This window comes from Acinonyx jubatus, chromosome A3 (assembly GCF_027475565.1).
Source record: "Acinonyx jubatus isolate Ajub_Pintada_27869175 chromosome A3, VMU_Ajub_asm_v1.0, whole genome shotgun sequence".
Classification (NCBI taxonomy): domain Eukaryota; kingdom Metazoa; phylum Chordata; class Mammalia; order Carnivora; family Felidae; genus Acinonyx; species Acinonyx jubatus.
In genome coordinates, this window is record NC_069388.1 from 42,817,104 (window position 1) to 42,832,186 (window position 15,083).

General features: G+C 40.6%; 1 protein-coding gene across 2 annotated transcripts in view; it reads left to right on the forward strand.

Annotated features, from left to right (window-relative positions):
* Nucleotides 1-10,880, forward strand: part of SEC23B (SEC23 homolog B, COPII coat complex component) — a 45,512-nt gene extending 34,632 nt beyond the window's left edge. The window contains exons 18-20 of one of the 2 annotated variants that reach the window (XM_015063252.3): nucleotides 2,071-2,226; nucleotides 2,596-2,661; nucleotides 9,495-9,960. In XM_015063252.3, the coding sequence (XP_014918738.1) occupies nucleotides 2,071-2,226; nucleotides 2,596-2,661; nucleotides 9,495-9,584 (312 nt within the window). In that variant the 3' untranslated portion in view covers nucleotides 9,585-9,960. Of the gene's footprint in view, nucleotides 1-2,070; nucleotides 2,227-2,595; nucleotides 2,662-9,494 lie in introns of both variants that reach the window. The other variant, XM_015063251.3, reaches the window with a different exon arrangement.
* Nucleotides 10,881-15,083: the final 4,203 nt, after the last annotated feature.

A 15,083-nucleotide genomic window follows, 5' to 3' on the forward strand; every position in this document is an offset into this window, starting at 1 on the left:
GTTCAGCTTTTTTCAGCATATTAACGCTCACTCTGCTGGCTGCTTGCCCACAGACACTAGGTTTCAGTAATGGTCCTAGACCCAGGGCCATTGGGTGACCAACTGCTGCTCCCACTGGTCCTATAGAAGCAGTAATCATGACTAGGTTTCTAGCCTTCAGCTCTCCCCTTACAGACGTTTCTGACCACAACCCCTGTCCTGTCCATTCATATGTTTATCGAGCACCGTCTGTTGCATGCAAGTGATGGGTTCTAAAGACGAAGATAATGACATAGGTCTCACTCTCCAAAAGCCCCAAGTCTGCTGGTTGTGGGTGTTCTGATTAACTCTTGGACCCAAACCAGCTTATGGGCATTTCCTTTATGCCAGCAGTCAGTCAGAAATTAAGACCTGGAAGGGGCACCTGTGGGTATGCTGGTTAAGCATCTGACTCTTGATCTCGAATCAGGTCATGATCTCATGGTTTGTGAGATCAGGCCCTGAATCGGGCTCTGTGCTGACTGTGCAGTCTGCTTGGGATTCTCTCTCTCTTCTCTGCCCCTCCCCTGCACTTGTTTGAACTCTCGCTCACACGCGCACTTTGTAAATACATACATAATATATATATATACATACATACATACATACATACATACAAACAAATTAAGATCTGGAAAATGTTATTGGAAACTCTGAGAAGAAGGGAGAACAGGCTGCAGAAGGAAGCATCTAAAGAGAATCCTCTCCCTGATACCAGACTAACAGTTCTGTTTTTAAAACCTATTGGTCACTTGTTACGTCCTGTTACTCCATTTCCCCTCTCACTGTTTTCTTTTTTAAAATGTCCCCTAAATAACATGTGAAAGCACTTCAGATTATTTTAAAGATATATTAATCAGTCAGCAAATATTTCTTGATTTCCTGTGTGGACAAGGCATTTTCTAGAGCATTGTTCTTGGGGATACAAGAGGGTGAGACACAGTGTTAGCTGAGGTGGGGGGATAGGTTTTACCTTCCGCACCGTAGTATATTGCCTTCTACTAGCCTAATGAACACCTACACTGTGATTCTTGCAGCTTTTTTCTCTCCAGTCAAGAGTGTCCCAACTCAGAGCCCAGGGGAGGTGGGGTGAGTCTGTGTGACACTAAGCACTGTACGAGGGTGTAGAGGTTGTCCCTAGTCACAAGAAGGGGGAACAGATTCTACATAGGAAGCCAACAGATCCCTTTCCCTACCAGCTGGAAGGACATGAGAGGCTGAACCGAGTGATGGCACTGGGAATGGAAAGGAAGGGTGGCTCTTTGGGACAGTGGTTCCCTGGGTGTTTTTAGCTAGTTGGTGTGTACGGTTAGAAGGGAAAGATGGGGCACCTGGGTGGCACAGTCGGTTAAGCGTCCGACGTCAGCCAGGTCACGATCTCGCGGTCCGTGAGTTCGAGCCCCGCGTCAGGCTCTGGGCTGATGGCTCAGAGCCTGGAGCCTGTGTCCGATTCTGTGTCTCCCTCTCTCTCTGCCCCTCCCCTGTTCATGCTCTGTCTCTCTCTGTCCCAAAAATAAATAAACGTTGAAAAAAAAATTAAAAAAAAAAAAAAAAAAGAAGGGAAAGAGGTAAGAGGTGCCTGGGTGGCTCAGTTGGTTAAGTGTCCAACTTCAGCTCAGGTCATAATCTCACAATTCATGAGTTCGAGCCCCACATCAGGCTCTCTGCTGTCTGTGCACAGCCCACTTCAGATCTTCTGTCTCCCTCTCTCTCTGTCCGACCCCTGCTCGCTCGCTTGCTTGCATTCTCTCTCTCTCTCTCTCTCTTTCTCTCTCAAAAATAAACATTAAAAAGAAAAAGAAAGAAAAGGAAGAGGTGTGACTGATGGCTGTGACATTTCTGGGAGAACTGTGTAGGTGGGGGTGTTCTGTCTGCACCTCTTTGCTTACTCCTACTTACACTACCCAGCTCCCCTCTGCAACTCATCATTCTTGATGTAAGACTTTCTTATGGGAAACAAGTTCTAGGTGGTGGTGGGAATGTCAAGAGTGTCAAGGAAAACTATTGTTTTGGTGTTTCCACGATGGTTTTGGTTGGTTTGTTTTGGTGCAGACCATAGCCCAGTGGCGTAAAGCTGGGTACCAGGACATGCCTGAGTATGAAAACTTCAAGCACCTTCTGCAGGCACCACTGGATGATGCTCAAGAGATTCTGCAGGCACGCTTTCCAATGCCACGTTACATTAACACGGAGCATGGAGGCAGCCAGGTGAGTGAGTTGAATTCCAGCTCTCATGGTTGGTTTCCTGATGTATTTTCATGGCTATAAATCCAATGGTGTAACTAATATTTTATGTGGTGACATAAATTGACATTCAGCCAAACTTCAAATATGACTTCTTAAATGAGTGTTAAAAACACATTAACATAAAAGTAGAGGGTTGCCAAAATAAAACACATATCTCATGTTTTAAGAACCCTAATAAATGGGGAGTCATTGGCTTACATTAAAGAAATCGGTTCCTATGTAGTAGAAAAATGCTAATTTAATAAAAGAAATGTTGTAAACACTTTTTTTTTTTACTATTACACTAATATTAATGCCATTGTAATCTTTAAATGTCTTGCTTTTTTAAAGGCCCGATTCCTTTTGTCCAAAGTGAACCCATCTCAGACACACAATAACCTGTACGCTTGGGGACAGGTAAGAAATTGTCAGGTATCTAGGGGAGGAGGCCAGGCTCTTTTTGAAAAACTTGTTTCCAAATGGATCTCTTTGGCCTTAGAGACAGAATTCACTCAGATATTTTGCTGGGGGGTGGGGGTGGGGTGGAAACTTTGAATACCGTAGCTGGGGTGGGAGGGGACACTGGTGTGGATCTCCTGCAGTACACAGCATAATATGACAGATTCGGCCAGAGGACAGAACTCTGTAGCATGACCTGCATTTGGCTGTCCTCATAGACACAACAACATCGCCCTCAGCCTTCTCCCCCTTCCTCCCTCTCCCAAGGGTGCAGGGCAAAAACATCTACTCCTGCTCCCCACTGGTTCTGCCTCCTCCCTTGTCAGCCTCTGATTCCTTCTTTAATTATTCCCAACATTTGTGTCTCTCTCAAGTCTTTTCTTTCACTCTGTTTTCTTACGCTTTTTAAAGTTAAACTTTCTTTTGAGGTAATTGTGAATTTAATTGTAAATTTACAAGCAGTTGTGAGAAATAATGTGGACAGATTCCCTGTGCTCTTTACCTTGTGCCCCGCAGTGGGAACATCTTGTACAACCATAATGCAGTATCATGGCTGGGATACTGACGTAGATGTGGTCCACATACACACTTCCATCACCACAGAGATCTCTAATTTGGCTTTTTATATTCACTTCCCTCGCCTCCACCTGGCTACTGCTGCTGGTTTCTCAACCTCTGTGATTTTGTCATCAAGAAGGTTATGTATGTGAAATCACATGTTACATAACTTTGGGGACTGGCTTTTTCCCTTCAGCGTGATTATCTAAAGATTCATCCAGGTTGTTGCCTGTGTCAATAATTTGTTCCTTTTTACTTGCCAAGTGGTATTCCCAGATGTACTGGGGTAGAGATGTACTGTAGTTGCTTAATCATTCACCCGTTGAAGGACATCTGGGTTCACAGTTGCTGGCCGTTAGGAATAAAGCTGCTGTAAATATTCACGTACGGGTTTCTTACGAACACAAATCTTCCTTTCTCTGAGATAAATGCCCCGGAGTACATTTGTTCTGTTGTACGGTAGTCATGTGGTTAGTCTAAGAAGCTGTGGTATTATTTTCGGAGCGACTGCTTCCTTCTGCGTCCTCACTAGCAATGCGTGAGTGATCCAGTTTCTGTGCATCCTTGTCAACATTTGGTATTGTCATCATTTTGATTTTAGTTACTCCAGTAGGTGTGTAGTGGTATAACATTGTGGTTTTCAATTACATTTTCTCAGGGCGCCTGGGTGGCTCAGTTGGTTGGGCGTCAGACTTCGACTCAGGTCATGATCTCACGGTTCATGAGTTCAAGCCCCACATCTAGTTGGCTACTGTTAGTGCACAGCCCACCTCAGATCCATCTCTCTCTCTAGCTCTCGCTCAGATAAACATTTAAGTGAATAAAATAAATTACATTTTCTTGATGGCTAATGATGCTGAGCATCTTCTCATGTACTTTTCCACTTACCTATTTTCTTCAATGAAATCTTTCTTTTATCTATCTTATAATTGGATTATTTGGCTTTTTTGTTGTTGAGTTTTAAGTTCTTTATGTGCTCCAAGTGCTAGCCTTTTGTTGAATATGTGATTTGTAAATATTTTCTCTCACTTGTTGCTATATCCTTTTCACAGGGTCTTTTGCAGAGCAAAAGTGGTTTTTAGGAAGTTCACTTTTATCAATGTTTCCTTTTATGGATTGTGTTTTTGGTGCCAAGTCTGAGAACTCTTTGCCTAGCCCTAGATCCCAAAGATGTCCCGTGTTTGTTTGCCTGATTTTACATTTACCTTTCAGTCTGTGATCCATTTGAATAAAATTTTTTTTATTAAAAATAATTTTTTTAAACGTGTATTTATTTTTGAGACAGAGAGAGACAGAGCATGAACGGTGGAGGGTCAGAGAGAGAGGGAGACACAGAATCTGAAGCAGGCTCCAGGCTCCGAGCTGTCAGCACAGAGCCCAATGCGTGGCTTGAACTCACGGACTGTTGAGATCGTGACCTGAGCCAAAGTCAGACGCTTAACCGACTGAGCCCCCCAAGTGCCCCAATTTTTGAGTTAATTTTTATATACGATGTGAGGCTTAGTTTTATTTTTTGCGTACGGATGTCTAATTGCTCCAGCAGCATCTGTCAGAAAGGCTGTCTTTCATTGAATTACTTTTGCATCTTTGTCAAAGGTTAGTTAGTCATGTATGAGTCCATTTCTGGGTTTTCTTCTCTGTTGCGTTGATCTGTGTTTCCATCTGTCTACCAATACAACAGTCTTGATTACTGTAACTGTACAGGTTGTCTTAAAGTCAGGTAGACTGGTTTCTTCCACTTCTTTTTCAAAATTGTCTTAACTATTCTGGTTCCTTCGATTTTACATAAACATTTGAGAATAATCTTGTTTATGTCTTTAAAAACTCTTGCTGGGATTTTGATAAGAATTACATCAATCCAGGGGCGCCTGGGTGACTCAGTCAGTTGAGTGTCTGACATTAGCTCTGGTCATGATCTCATGGTTTGTGAGTTTGAGCCCCACATTGGGCTCGCTACTGTCAGTGCAGAGCCTGCTTCAGAGCCTCTGTCTCCCTCTCTCTCTGCCCCTCCACCATTCGCACACTCTATCAAAAAAAAAATTTTTTTTTTTTTTTAAAGAATTACATCAATTCTCTATATCAATTTGGGGAGAATTGATATCTTTACTATGTTGAGCCTTTCCAGTTCATGAATTCAGTATATCTCTTCATTCTGTTTTGATTTCTTACTCTTTCTTTAAGGTTGAATGTTTTCACTTTTTTTTTTTTTTGAGTGATTGTGAATGGTATTATAGTTTTGATTTCAGTGTCCCAGTGCTCATTGCTAATATATAGAAATACTGCTGATTTTTGTATTTTTATCTTATATCCTGTGACTTTCCTGAGTTACTTACTACTTCTGGTAATTTTTTCGTAGATTGTTGGGATTTTCAACATAAATAATCATGTCATCTACAAATAAGAACAATTTATTTTTTCCTTTCCAATTGAATACCTTTATTTCCTTTTCGTGTCTTGTTTTTCTGTTTCAATTCATTGATTTTTGTTGTAATCTTTATTTTCTTCTGCTTGCTTTAAGTTTATTTAGAAGTGTTGCTTAGTTGAGGCGCCTGGGTGGGTCAGTTGGTTGAGCATCTGACTCTTGATTTTGGCTCAGGTCATGATCTCACGGTTTGTGAGTTCAAGCCCTGTGTTGGGCTCCACACTGACAGCGCAGAGCCTACTTGCGATTCTTGCTTCCCCCTCTTTCTGTGTCCCTCCCCTACTTGCTCGTGCTTTTTCTCTCTCTCAAAATAAATGAACTTAAAAAAAAAATGAGTATCACCCTAAATTAAAAAAAAAGTGTTGCTTAGTTTACAAGTATTTGGAGATTATCTTATTATTTGTAGGTTATTGATTTTTATTTTGATTACATTGTTGTTAGAGTATATACTTTGTATGGTTTCAGTTCTTTTTTTTTTTTTTTTGAGGTTATTTATTTATTCTGAGAGAGAGAGAGAGCACAAGCAGTGGAGGAGCAGAGAGAAAGGGAGAGAGAATCCCAAGTATGCTCTGCACTGTCAGCATGGAGCCCAACCTGGGGCTCGATCTCATGAATCATGAGATCATGACTTGAGCTGAAATTGAGTTGGACGCTTAACTGACTGAGCCACCCAGGTGCCCCTGAAGTTTGTTTTATGTCCCAAGCTGTAGTCTGTCTTGGCATATATTTCATGGTCACTTGAATGTGTATTCTGCTGTTGTTGGATAGAGTGTACTATAAATGTCTCTTAGACATCCTCTTCTTCCTTTCTCTCTGGGACTCCAGAGATACATTTAGTTGATGTTGTTGAGTTCTTACATATCCCTGCTGATTATCTGTCTAGTTGTTTTGTCAGTTTTTGAGAGAGGGTGTTAAAGTTTCCAACTCTAATTGTGAGTTTATCTGTTTCTCTTTTGAGTTCTGTCAGTTTTCATTCACATGTTTTGTAGCTCTGTTGTTTGTTGCATAGACATTTAGGATTGCTTTGTTTTGGTGTGTTGACTTTATTTCATTATATAATGTCTCCCTCTGTCTCTGGTCATTTTGTTTGCAGTGATGTCTATCTGACATTAATAAAGTTCGTTCTTTCTTTCCTGTTATTTTTCATGCAAAAAAAAAAATATTTGCGGGGGCGTCTGGGTGCCTCAGTTCGTTGAGTGTCTGACTTCGGCTTAGGTCAGGATCTCACAGTTCGTGGGTTCAAGCCCTGCGTCAGGCTCTGTGCTGACAACTCAGAGCCTGGAGCCTGCTTCAGATTCTGTGTCTCCCTCTCCCTCTGCCTCTCCCCTGCTCATGTTCTGTCTCTCTTCTCTCAAAAATAAATAAATAAACATTTAAAAAAATTTAAAAAAGATATTTGCCTGTTATATGTCTTACCATTCTTTAACTTTCAACCTATTTCTTTATTATATTTGAAGTGAATTTCTTGTAAACAGCACATAGTTGGATCGTGGTTTTTAATCTACTCTTAAACTCTTACAATTGGTGCATTTGGACCATTTATATTTAATGTAATTAATGATACGTTAGAGCTCAAGTCTGTCATTTTATTTTTTGTTTTCTGTTTGTTTTCTCTGCTTTTCATTTCTGTTTTTCCTGCCTTCCTGTGGATTACTTGAACATTTTTTAGAATTCCATTTTTATTTTTTTTTTAATTTTTGTTTTAGAGCGAACACTAGCAGGGGAGTGGGGCAAAGTGAGACAGAAAGAGAATGTTAAACAGGCTTCATGTTCAGCACGGAGCCCAATGTGGGGTTGGTCCCACGACCTTGGGATCATAACCTGAGTTGAAATCAAGAGTCAGATGCTTAACCAACTGAGCCACCCATGCACTCCTAGAATTTCATTTTAATTCATTTATAATGTTTTTGAGTGTATCTTTTTGTGTAGCCTTTTTTAGTGGTCACTCCTGGTTGTTGATAGTAGAGCATTGTATTACATTATACATACATAGATTATCACAGTTTACTGATGGCTTTTTGACCAAAGTGATGTACTTATTCCCATTTATATTTCTTTACCCCATTTATAATATAATGGTGTTAAATATTTTTTTCTACATGCAGCAATGTTACAGTTTTTCTTCAACCATCAAACATAATTTATATATCTCAAGAGCAGATGCAAATCCAGTTATATTTAGCCATAATTTTGCTTACTGTGTTCTTTATTCCTTCTTGATACTCCCAGATTCCTTCTTTTATCATTACCATTTTAGGTAGAGATCTTCCTTTAGCCATTTTTCTTTTTTTCTTTTTTTTTTTTTTTTTTTTTTTTTGAGAATGAGAATTGTAAAGCAGCCTCCACGCTCCGCATGGAGCCCAACAGGGAGCTTGATCCCATGATAACTTGGGACCATGACCCAAGCTGAAATCAAGAGTCGTACACTCAACCGACTGAGCCACCCAGGTACCCCCCTTTATCCATTCTTTTAGGTCTGATGGTGATAGATTCTTAATTTTTTTTCATTTGGGAATCTTGATTTCCCCCTCATTCATGAAGGATATTTTCTCTAGATAAAGAATTTTGGTGGCTGTCCTTTTCTTTAGGCAGCTGAAAAAATATTTTGTGACTTCTCTTGGTCTCTCTGGTTTCTGATAAGAAATTTATTGTCATTCTCATTGTTTTTCCCCTATCGGTAAGATATCTTTCTCTGCCTGCTTTCAAGATTGTTTCTTTGTTAACACTAGTTTTCAAAAGTTTAAGTACCACGTGCTTGGTGTGGATTTCTTTGGATTTAACCTGTTTAGACTTTGCTCTGCTTCTTGATTCTGTTTATTTATCGGTCCTGCCAAAATTGGTTAGTTATCAGTTATTATTTCTTTGAATAATTTTTCAGCCCATCCTCTTCTTCCTTTCTCTCTGGGACTCCAGTGACATGCATGTCAGGTCTTTTGTAGTTCCACACACCCCTGGGGCCCTGTACATTTTTTTCCCACTATTTTCTATCTGCTTTTCAGTTGCATTATTTCCACTATTTTATCTTCCAGTTTGCTGATTATTTTCTCTGTTCCTTCTCTGCTATTGAGCTCAGACACTGAACTTATTTCTGTATTTTCCAGTTCTAAAATTTTCCTTTGATTCTCATTTATGTCTACGTCTTTCCTGAGACTTTCTTTGCTGAGGCTTTCTACTTTTTCATTTGTTTCAAGTGTGCTCGTAATTGCTCATTGAAGCACTTCTGTCATGGCTGCTTTGAAGTCTTTGTCAAATAATTCTAACACTGTAGGCAGCTTGGTGGCTTGGTGTTAATACCTGCTGACTGTTTTTCATTCACTTGAAGCAAACCAGGTTTTCTATTGGCCTCTTAACACGTGGGTGAGGGACAGTTCCTTGTTACTGCTAGGTGGAAATGGGCATTCCAGCTCCCCACCTAGTCTCCATATTAGTGCTGGGTGGTAACGAAAAGTCCTGACTCTCCACTAGGCCGCCTCTGATTCCCAGTGCAGGGGGCCTGGAGGACATCTTATTACTGCCAGGCAGGGGTGGGAGTGCAGGCTCCCTGAATGGTCTCTCCTGATAACCATGGCAGTAGGGAGACGTCACCCTGGAGTCCGGAGTGGCAGGGATGGCCTGAACTCAGGGGGTCAGAGAAGGGTTTAGTGAGGAAATTATGCTTCAGTTGAAAGACTGGTTAATGAGGCAGAGGGACTACTCAGAGCAGAGGGGGGAAACACTGTGAATGTTCTGAGGTGGAAAGGTCCTTAATAATTGATGAATTCTAACCAGCTTTTGAGATACCTGCCAATAAATGTTTACCATTAAATTTCAGGAAACAGGAGCACCCATCCTAACTGACGATGTTAGCCTGCAGGTGTTCATGGATCATTTGAAGAAGCTGGCTGTGTCCACTGCTTGTTAAGCTGGAGATGTGAGCGGAACATTGTCACATTGTGTTCACAATTGCTTATTATGGCTCAAAAACATTCCTTTCACCTTCCTTGTGAGTTTTAATAAATAATCAAAGGAAGCAGTGTATGTAACTCTTTAGATTATAATTTATTTGTATTCCTTATTTGTGCCCCTTTTCTTGCAACATGAAATTGTAAGGTCATAAATGTTTTGGTACTTGTAGATGTTTATATGCTTTTTGTATCCTAACTTCACACTTATGTAAAATCAGAGATACTGTATTTTGGCAACTTACTTAGATGAAAATCATAATGATCAGAAAGGAAATAAATATAGATAAAGAAAGCACTGGCTAAAATAATGCTAATACAAATTTGATTTCCTGAGGTCTGTGTGTATGTGTGTGTTTTAAGTGACTCCCCCAAGAGATATTTCCTGAACTTAATCCTCACATTTTCTGTCTAAATGTTAATAGACCAAAGGAAACCTTGAAATATGTGAAACTTTGTCAAGGCAGAGTTGTCTGGAGTGCACTGTCCCTAACTCACATGTAAACAGCCTAGCCCAAGTAGCCCTAAAGAGTGGCTGCTGGGGGGGGGGGGGGGGGGCGGTGGGCGGGGCACGCGCCTGGGTGGCTCAAATCGGTTAAGCGCCCGTCTTTGGCTCAGGTCATGATCTCACGGCTTGTGGGTTCGAGCCCCACTTCGGGCTCTGTGCTGACAGCTCAGAGCCTGGAGCCTGCTTCAGATTCTGTGTCTTTCTCTCTCTGCCCCCCCCCCCCCCCCCCCCCCCGCTCATCCTCTCTCTTTCTCAAAAATAAATAAACATTTAAAAAAATTTTTTTTAAAGAGTGACTGATGGGCATAAATAGCTATAACAAAATGACAGCCATTTATCTTGGGCATCAAGTAAAATAACTTTAACATTAGCACTGCTTTTTAATCAAAGTAATATATGCATGGTTTTAAAAAGAGAGACAAAACTTATCCTAAAGAGCTTTATAACAAATAATAGTTCCCTCCACTCCCTGAGCCTAAACCTACTGTGCCGAGATGACTGGTTTTAACCTTTCCTTCAAGACTTTTGTTGCTGTATCAGTTTTAGCCAACCAGTGTCACTCAATTCCCATTTTCCAGAATGAGGAAAGTAAGACCTTTCTGTTGACCATCCAGTTTTGATCAGCTACACCTTTATTTTTCTATCTATCAAGGTTGGTAAAATTTACATTCTGACTTATAACCATAGTTCTGTCTTTTGTCTGAAAGTTCATTCTGAAAGTTGGAAACTAATAAATATCATTTACACAGTTGTGATCATGTAAACATTGTCCGTGTTCGGTCAGGCAATATTACATTTGTCTCCAGGGGTTTGCTGCCCCAGTCCTTCTACCACTTGAAGGAAAACATGTCCAGTGACAGAATTAGTCACTGTGCTCACATTCTAGCACGCCCTGGGTTGGTGTGCTTCCTTTTCACATCATGACTTCTTATATTGTTATTTTCCCTAGAGTTCCTAATTTCTTGTTTTGATTGAAGATTTTGTTTTCTATTTATTCAGAAATTCAAATCTCTTCTTCTACTGAATGGAGTCCATTGTTCTTTAAAGGTCACTGATCTCCCCTTTAATCACTGGCCAATTGCTACGACAATAGTAATCCAGGAATTTCTTTTGTCTGGACTCCTGGATTAGTTCTACTCTTTATCCCATAAGTCATTTGCTATCTTAAATGGCTTCTATAAAAAGTTACATGGGAGATAATTGACTGAATCTATTCTGTCTTCATACTTGATAGCTTTGCTGAGTATAAAATTCTAGGCCCCAAATCATTTTCCTCTCAGAACTTTGGACCTATTTTTTCATTCATTCAACAAATAATTGTTCAGTATTTGATATGTATAGAGTGTCTTACAGGCACTGGCAATGTAGCCAATAAAACAAAATTTTCTGCTTTTGTGAAGCTTATGTTCTAGTTAGGGAAGACCAATAATAAAAAAAAATGGAAGTAAATTACATAACTTATTAGAAGGTACTGAGTGCTATGTAGAAAAGCAAAGCTGGAAACTCCTTTTAATTGACTGTTGGACCATCTGGATTGATTCTTCTCTATATTTCGAATTTGTATTACTACCTTTTGCCTTTGGTGTGTGTTCTTAGAGTGTTTCCTATCCTAAGCTGTTTAACACATTTTATTTTATTTCATTTCAGTTTTTAAAGTTTATTTAAGTAATCTCTACATCCAATGTGGGGCTTGAAGCCACAACCCCGAGATCAAGAATCGAATGCTCTTCCAGCTGACCCAGCCAGGCTCCCTAGCACTTATATTTTAAATGCCAAGGGCTTGGGGCGCCTGGGTGGCTCAGTCGGTTGAGCGTCTGACTTCGGCTCAGGTCATGATCTCGTGGTCCGTGAGTTTGAGCCCCGTGTCGGGCTCTGTGCTGACTGCTCAGAGCCTGGAGCCTGTTTTGGATGCTGTGTCTCCCTCTCTCTCTGACCCTCCCCCGTTCATGCTCTGTCTCTCTCTGTCTCAAAAATAAATAAACGTTAAAAAAATTTTTTTTTAAATACATAAATGCCAAGGGCTTTTATTTTATGTATCTTTTCCATAGAATATTTTTCTTACTTTTTGGAAATAATTTTTAATTGAGACACATCAAATAGAAGAGTACAGAAAAATGCATATACAGATTTAAGTTGAAACTGTTCCACCTGGTCCTTTCCATTTCAAATTGACAGAAGGTAGAATGTGGTAGACCCACCTTGCTCTGGTGTTCTCTTCAGTGACAATGAGTTCAGGTGCTGAGGTGAGGTGGCACCATTGGGTGACAACATCAAAGACGTGGCCATGCAGGTGCCACCTCTGGGTACTGGTGGCTGTTTCCAGAGAGAACATGGAGGTGGGGGGTAGTATTGTGTGGAAAGCAGCCATCCTGAGTGGGGAAGCATGGAGCCTAGTGTGGCTAATGAGGACTCTGAAATTCCTCTCCAAGGCAAGGAAAGCCTCTGACATTTTAAGCAGGGGAAAGGATCAGTTAGGGTTTTTTTTGTTTGTTTTTTTTTAAACACTAGAGAGTGGCAGGATGGATGGGAGGAAGCTGGAATCTAGGTGAGGCCTGAACAGAGGCAGGTGCTCAGACAGACGTGACAGATAGGATATTAGGCAAGAGTCTGAATTCAGGTTTCTGGCTTGGGTGATCATGTCAATCATTCTCTGAATTACACAAAAGGAAGGAAAGAGTTCTTTTCCTCTTTCTTTCCTAGCATTGATAAATTCAGTCCTGGACATTTAAAGGAGCTTTTCAGATATAATAATGTCCAGCAGGTTGGAAGTAATTAATAGAAATTTGCCTTCAGGAGAATTTGGAGCAGATTTCTATCATTAACAAATAACATGAGTAAAGTTGCTCAGGATGAGAAGAGAAACGAGTTTGGAACAGAATATCAGTGTTTTTGTTTTGTTTTTAACTTGATTGAGGTATAACTTACATACAATGAACTGCACCCATTTAAAGTATACAGTTCAATGAGTTTTGACAGGGGTACACTCGTTAAACCTCCACCACCAGATGGAACATCTCCATCACCCCCAAAGTTTTCCTTAGTAGGCAACTACTGGTCAGCTTTGTCCCACTGTAGATTAGTTTGCTTCTAGAATTTTGTCTGGTTTTGTGTCTAGCTTCTTTCACTTAGCATAACCCATTTGACACTCACCACATAGCTGCATGTGTCAGTAGTTCCTTTTTATTGCCGAGTGGTATACCACATTTCATTTAGCCATTCACTAGTTGATATCGATTTGGGTTGTTTCCTTGTTTTGGCTCTTATGAATAAAGCTCTGTGAACATCCATGTACATGTCTATGTGGATATGTTTTCATTTCTTTTGGATAAATAGGAATGGAAGATCTGAGTCATATGGTAGGTGTATGTTCAACTTTTTAAGAAACTGCCAGTATTGTAAAGAGGTTGTGACATTTTATGTTCCCACCAGTAAGAGGTCTGATAGCTCCAAATCCTTCACATACCTACTAAAAGGCAACAAATTTTAACAAACTCTTAACAAAAGATACACAAATGGCCAAGACGCTCAGGGACATCATTAATCATCACAGAAATGCAAATTAAAACCACAAGACACCATCACACACCTATTAGAATGACTAGAATTTACATCTTACGTGTAAGGATTTTTAGTAGGGTTGTCTTTTTGTAATCGAGTTGTAAGTTGTCCTTATGTATTCTGGATACAAGTCCTTGGTCAAATATAGGTATCTGAATAATTAATTTGTGGTTTGTTTCATTTTCTTAACTGTGACTTTTGAAAAGCAAAAGCTTTAATTTTGAAAACATCCAATTTACCAATATTTGAGGGTTTTTTTGTTTTAAGTTTACTTACCTCTTTTGAGAGAGAGCAGGACGGGCAGAGAGAGACAGGGAGAGACAGAGAGACAGCATCCCAAGCAGGCTCTGCACTGTCAATGCAGAGCCCAGAGCCGGGCTCGAACTCACAAATCCAGATGGTGACCTGACGGGAAACCAAGAGTCCCACACTTAACAGACTGAGCCACCCAGGTGCCTCTACCAATATTTGGTTTTATGGATCATGTTTTCTGTATTATACAAAATCTTTACCTATCCCAAGGTGGCAAATTTTCTCCTGTCTTTTCTTCTGGGTTTGTAGTTTTAGCTTTTACATTTAAGCCTATGGTCCACTTAGAGTTAATTTTTTGTGTATGGCAAAGCAATTTCTGAAGGGTGGAAGAAGATCCTCGAAGGATACCAGATACTAAAGAAGATTATGTTTTTGAAGCCTTGAAAGAAGCAGGTGGGGTCAGTGGTGTCAAATGCTTTAGAAGGCAAATTTGATTATGGCTGAAAAGTAGTTACTGGATATGGCAATTTACTGAACGGCCACTCTGTGCCAAGCACATCGCTTTTGCTCTCAAGTTGTTTGGTCTGTCGGAGTGGGGGTAGATTATGCTTTGAAGAAATGTATGGGTAAGAGAAAAGTTGAAGGTGGACATAGTGGAAGATGTTTTGTTTTTGAGATGTGGGTAGTGTAATTGATGGGAAAGACCCTGAAAAGGCTGTAGAGAATAGGACCCAGGTCCTGAATTCAAGCCCCACGTTGGGCGTGGAGCCTCCTTAAAAAAAAAAAAAAAAAAAAGAATTGGACCCAGAGCCCAGTGGAGGGATTAGCTTTGACAAGGAGGGACCCAAGGCTCACCCAGATTGGGTTCCAGAAAGGAAAATGGAGAAGAGTTGGGTTGGAAGACAGGTATTCCCGCATATCTGAGAGCTGGAGGAGTGAAATTAATCTAAACAATTACCATCTGAATCCTGAGTAACGCAGGTGTTACAATTTTCCACGCGAGAAGTTTGGTCCGAGAAATTGTCATTTGGTCCCCATCACGTGGTATGCGAGGCAGTGGGTGCACAACACAGCACGGAAGCCGCTTAGACCCCACAACTCAGAGTCCAATCCCCGGCGCGACTCTCGGGACTACACGCTC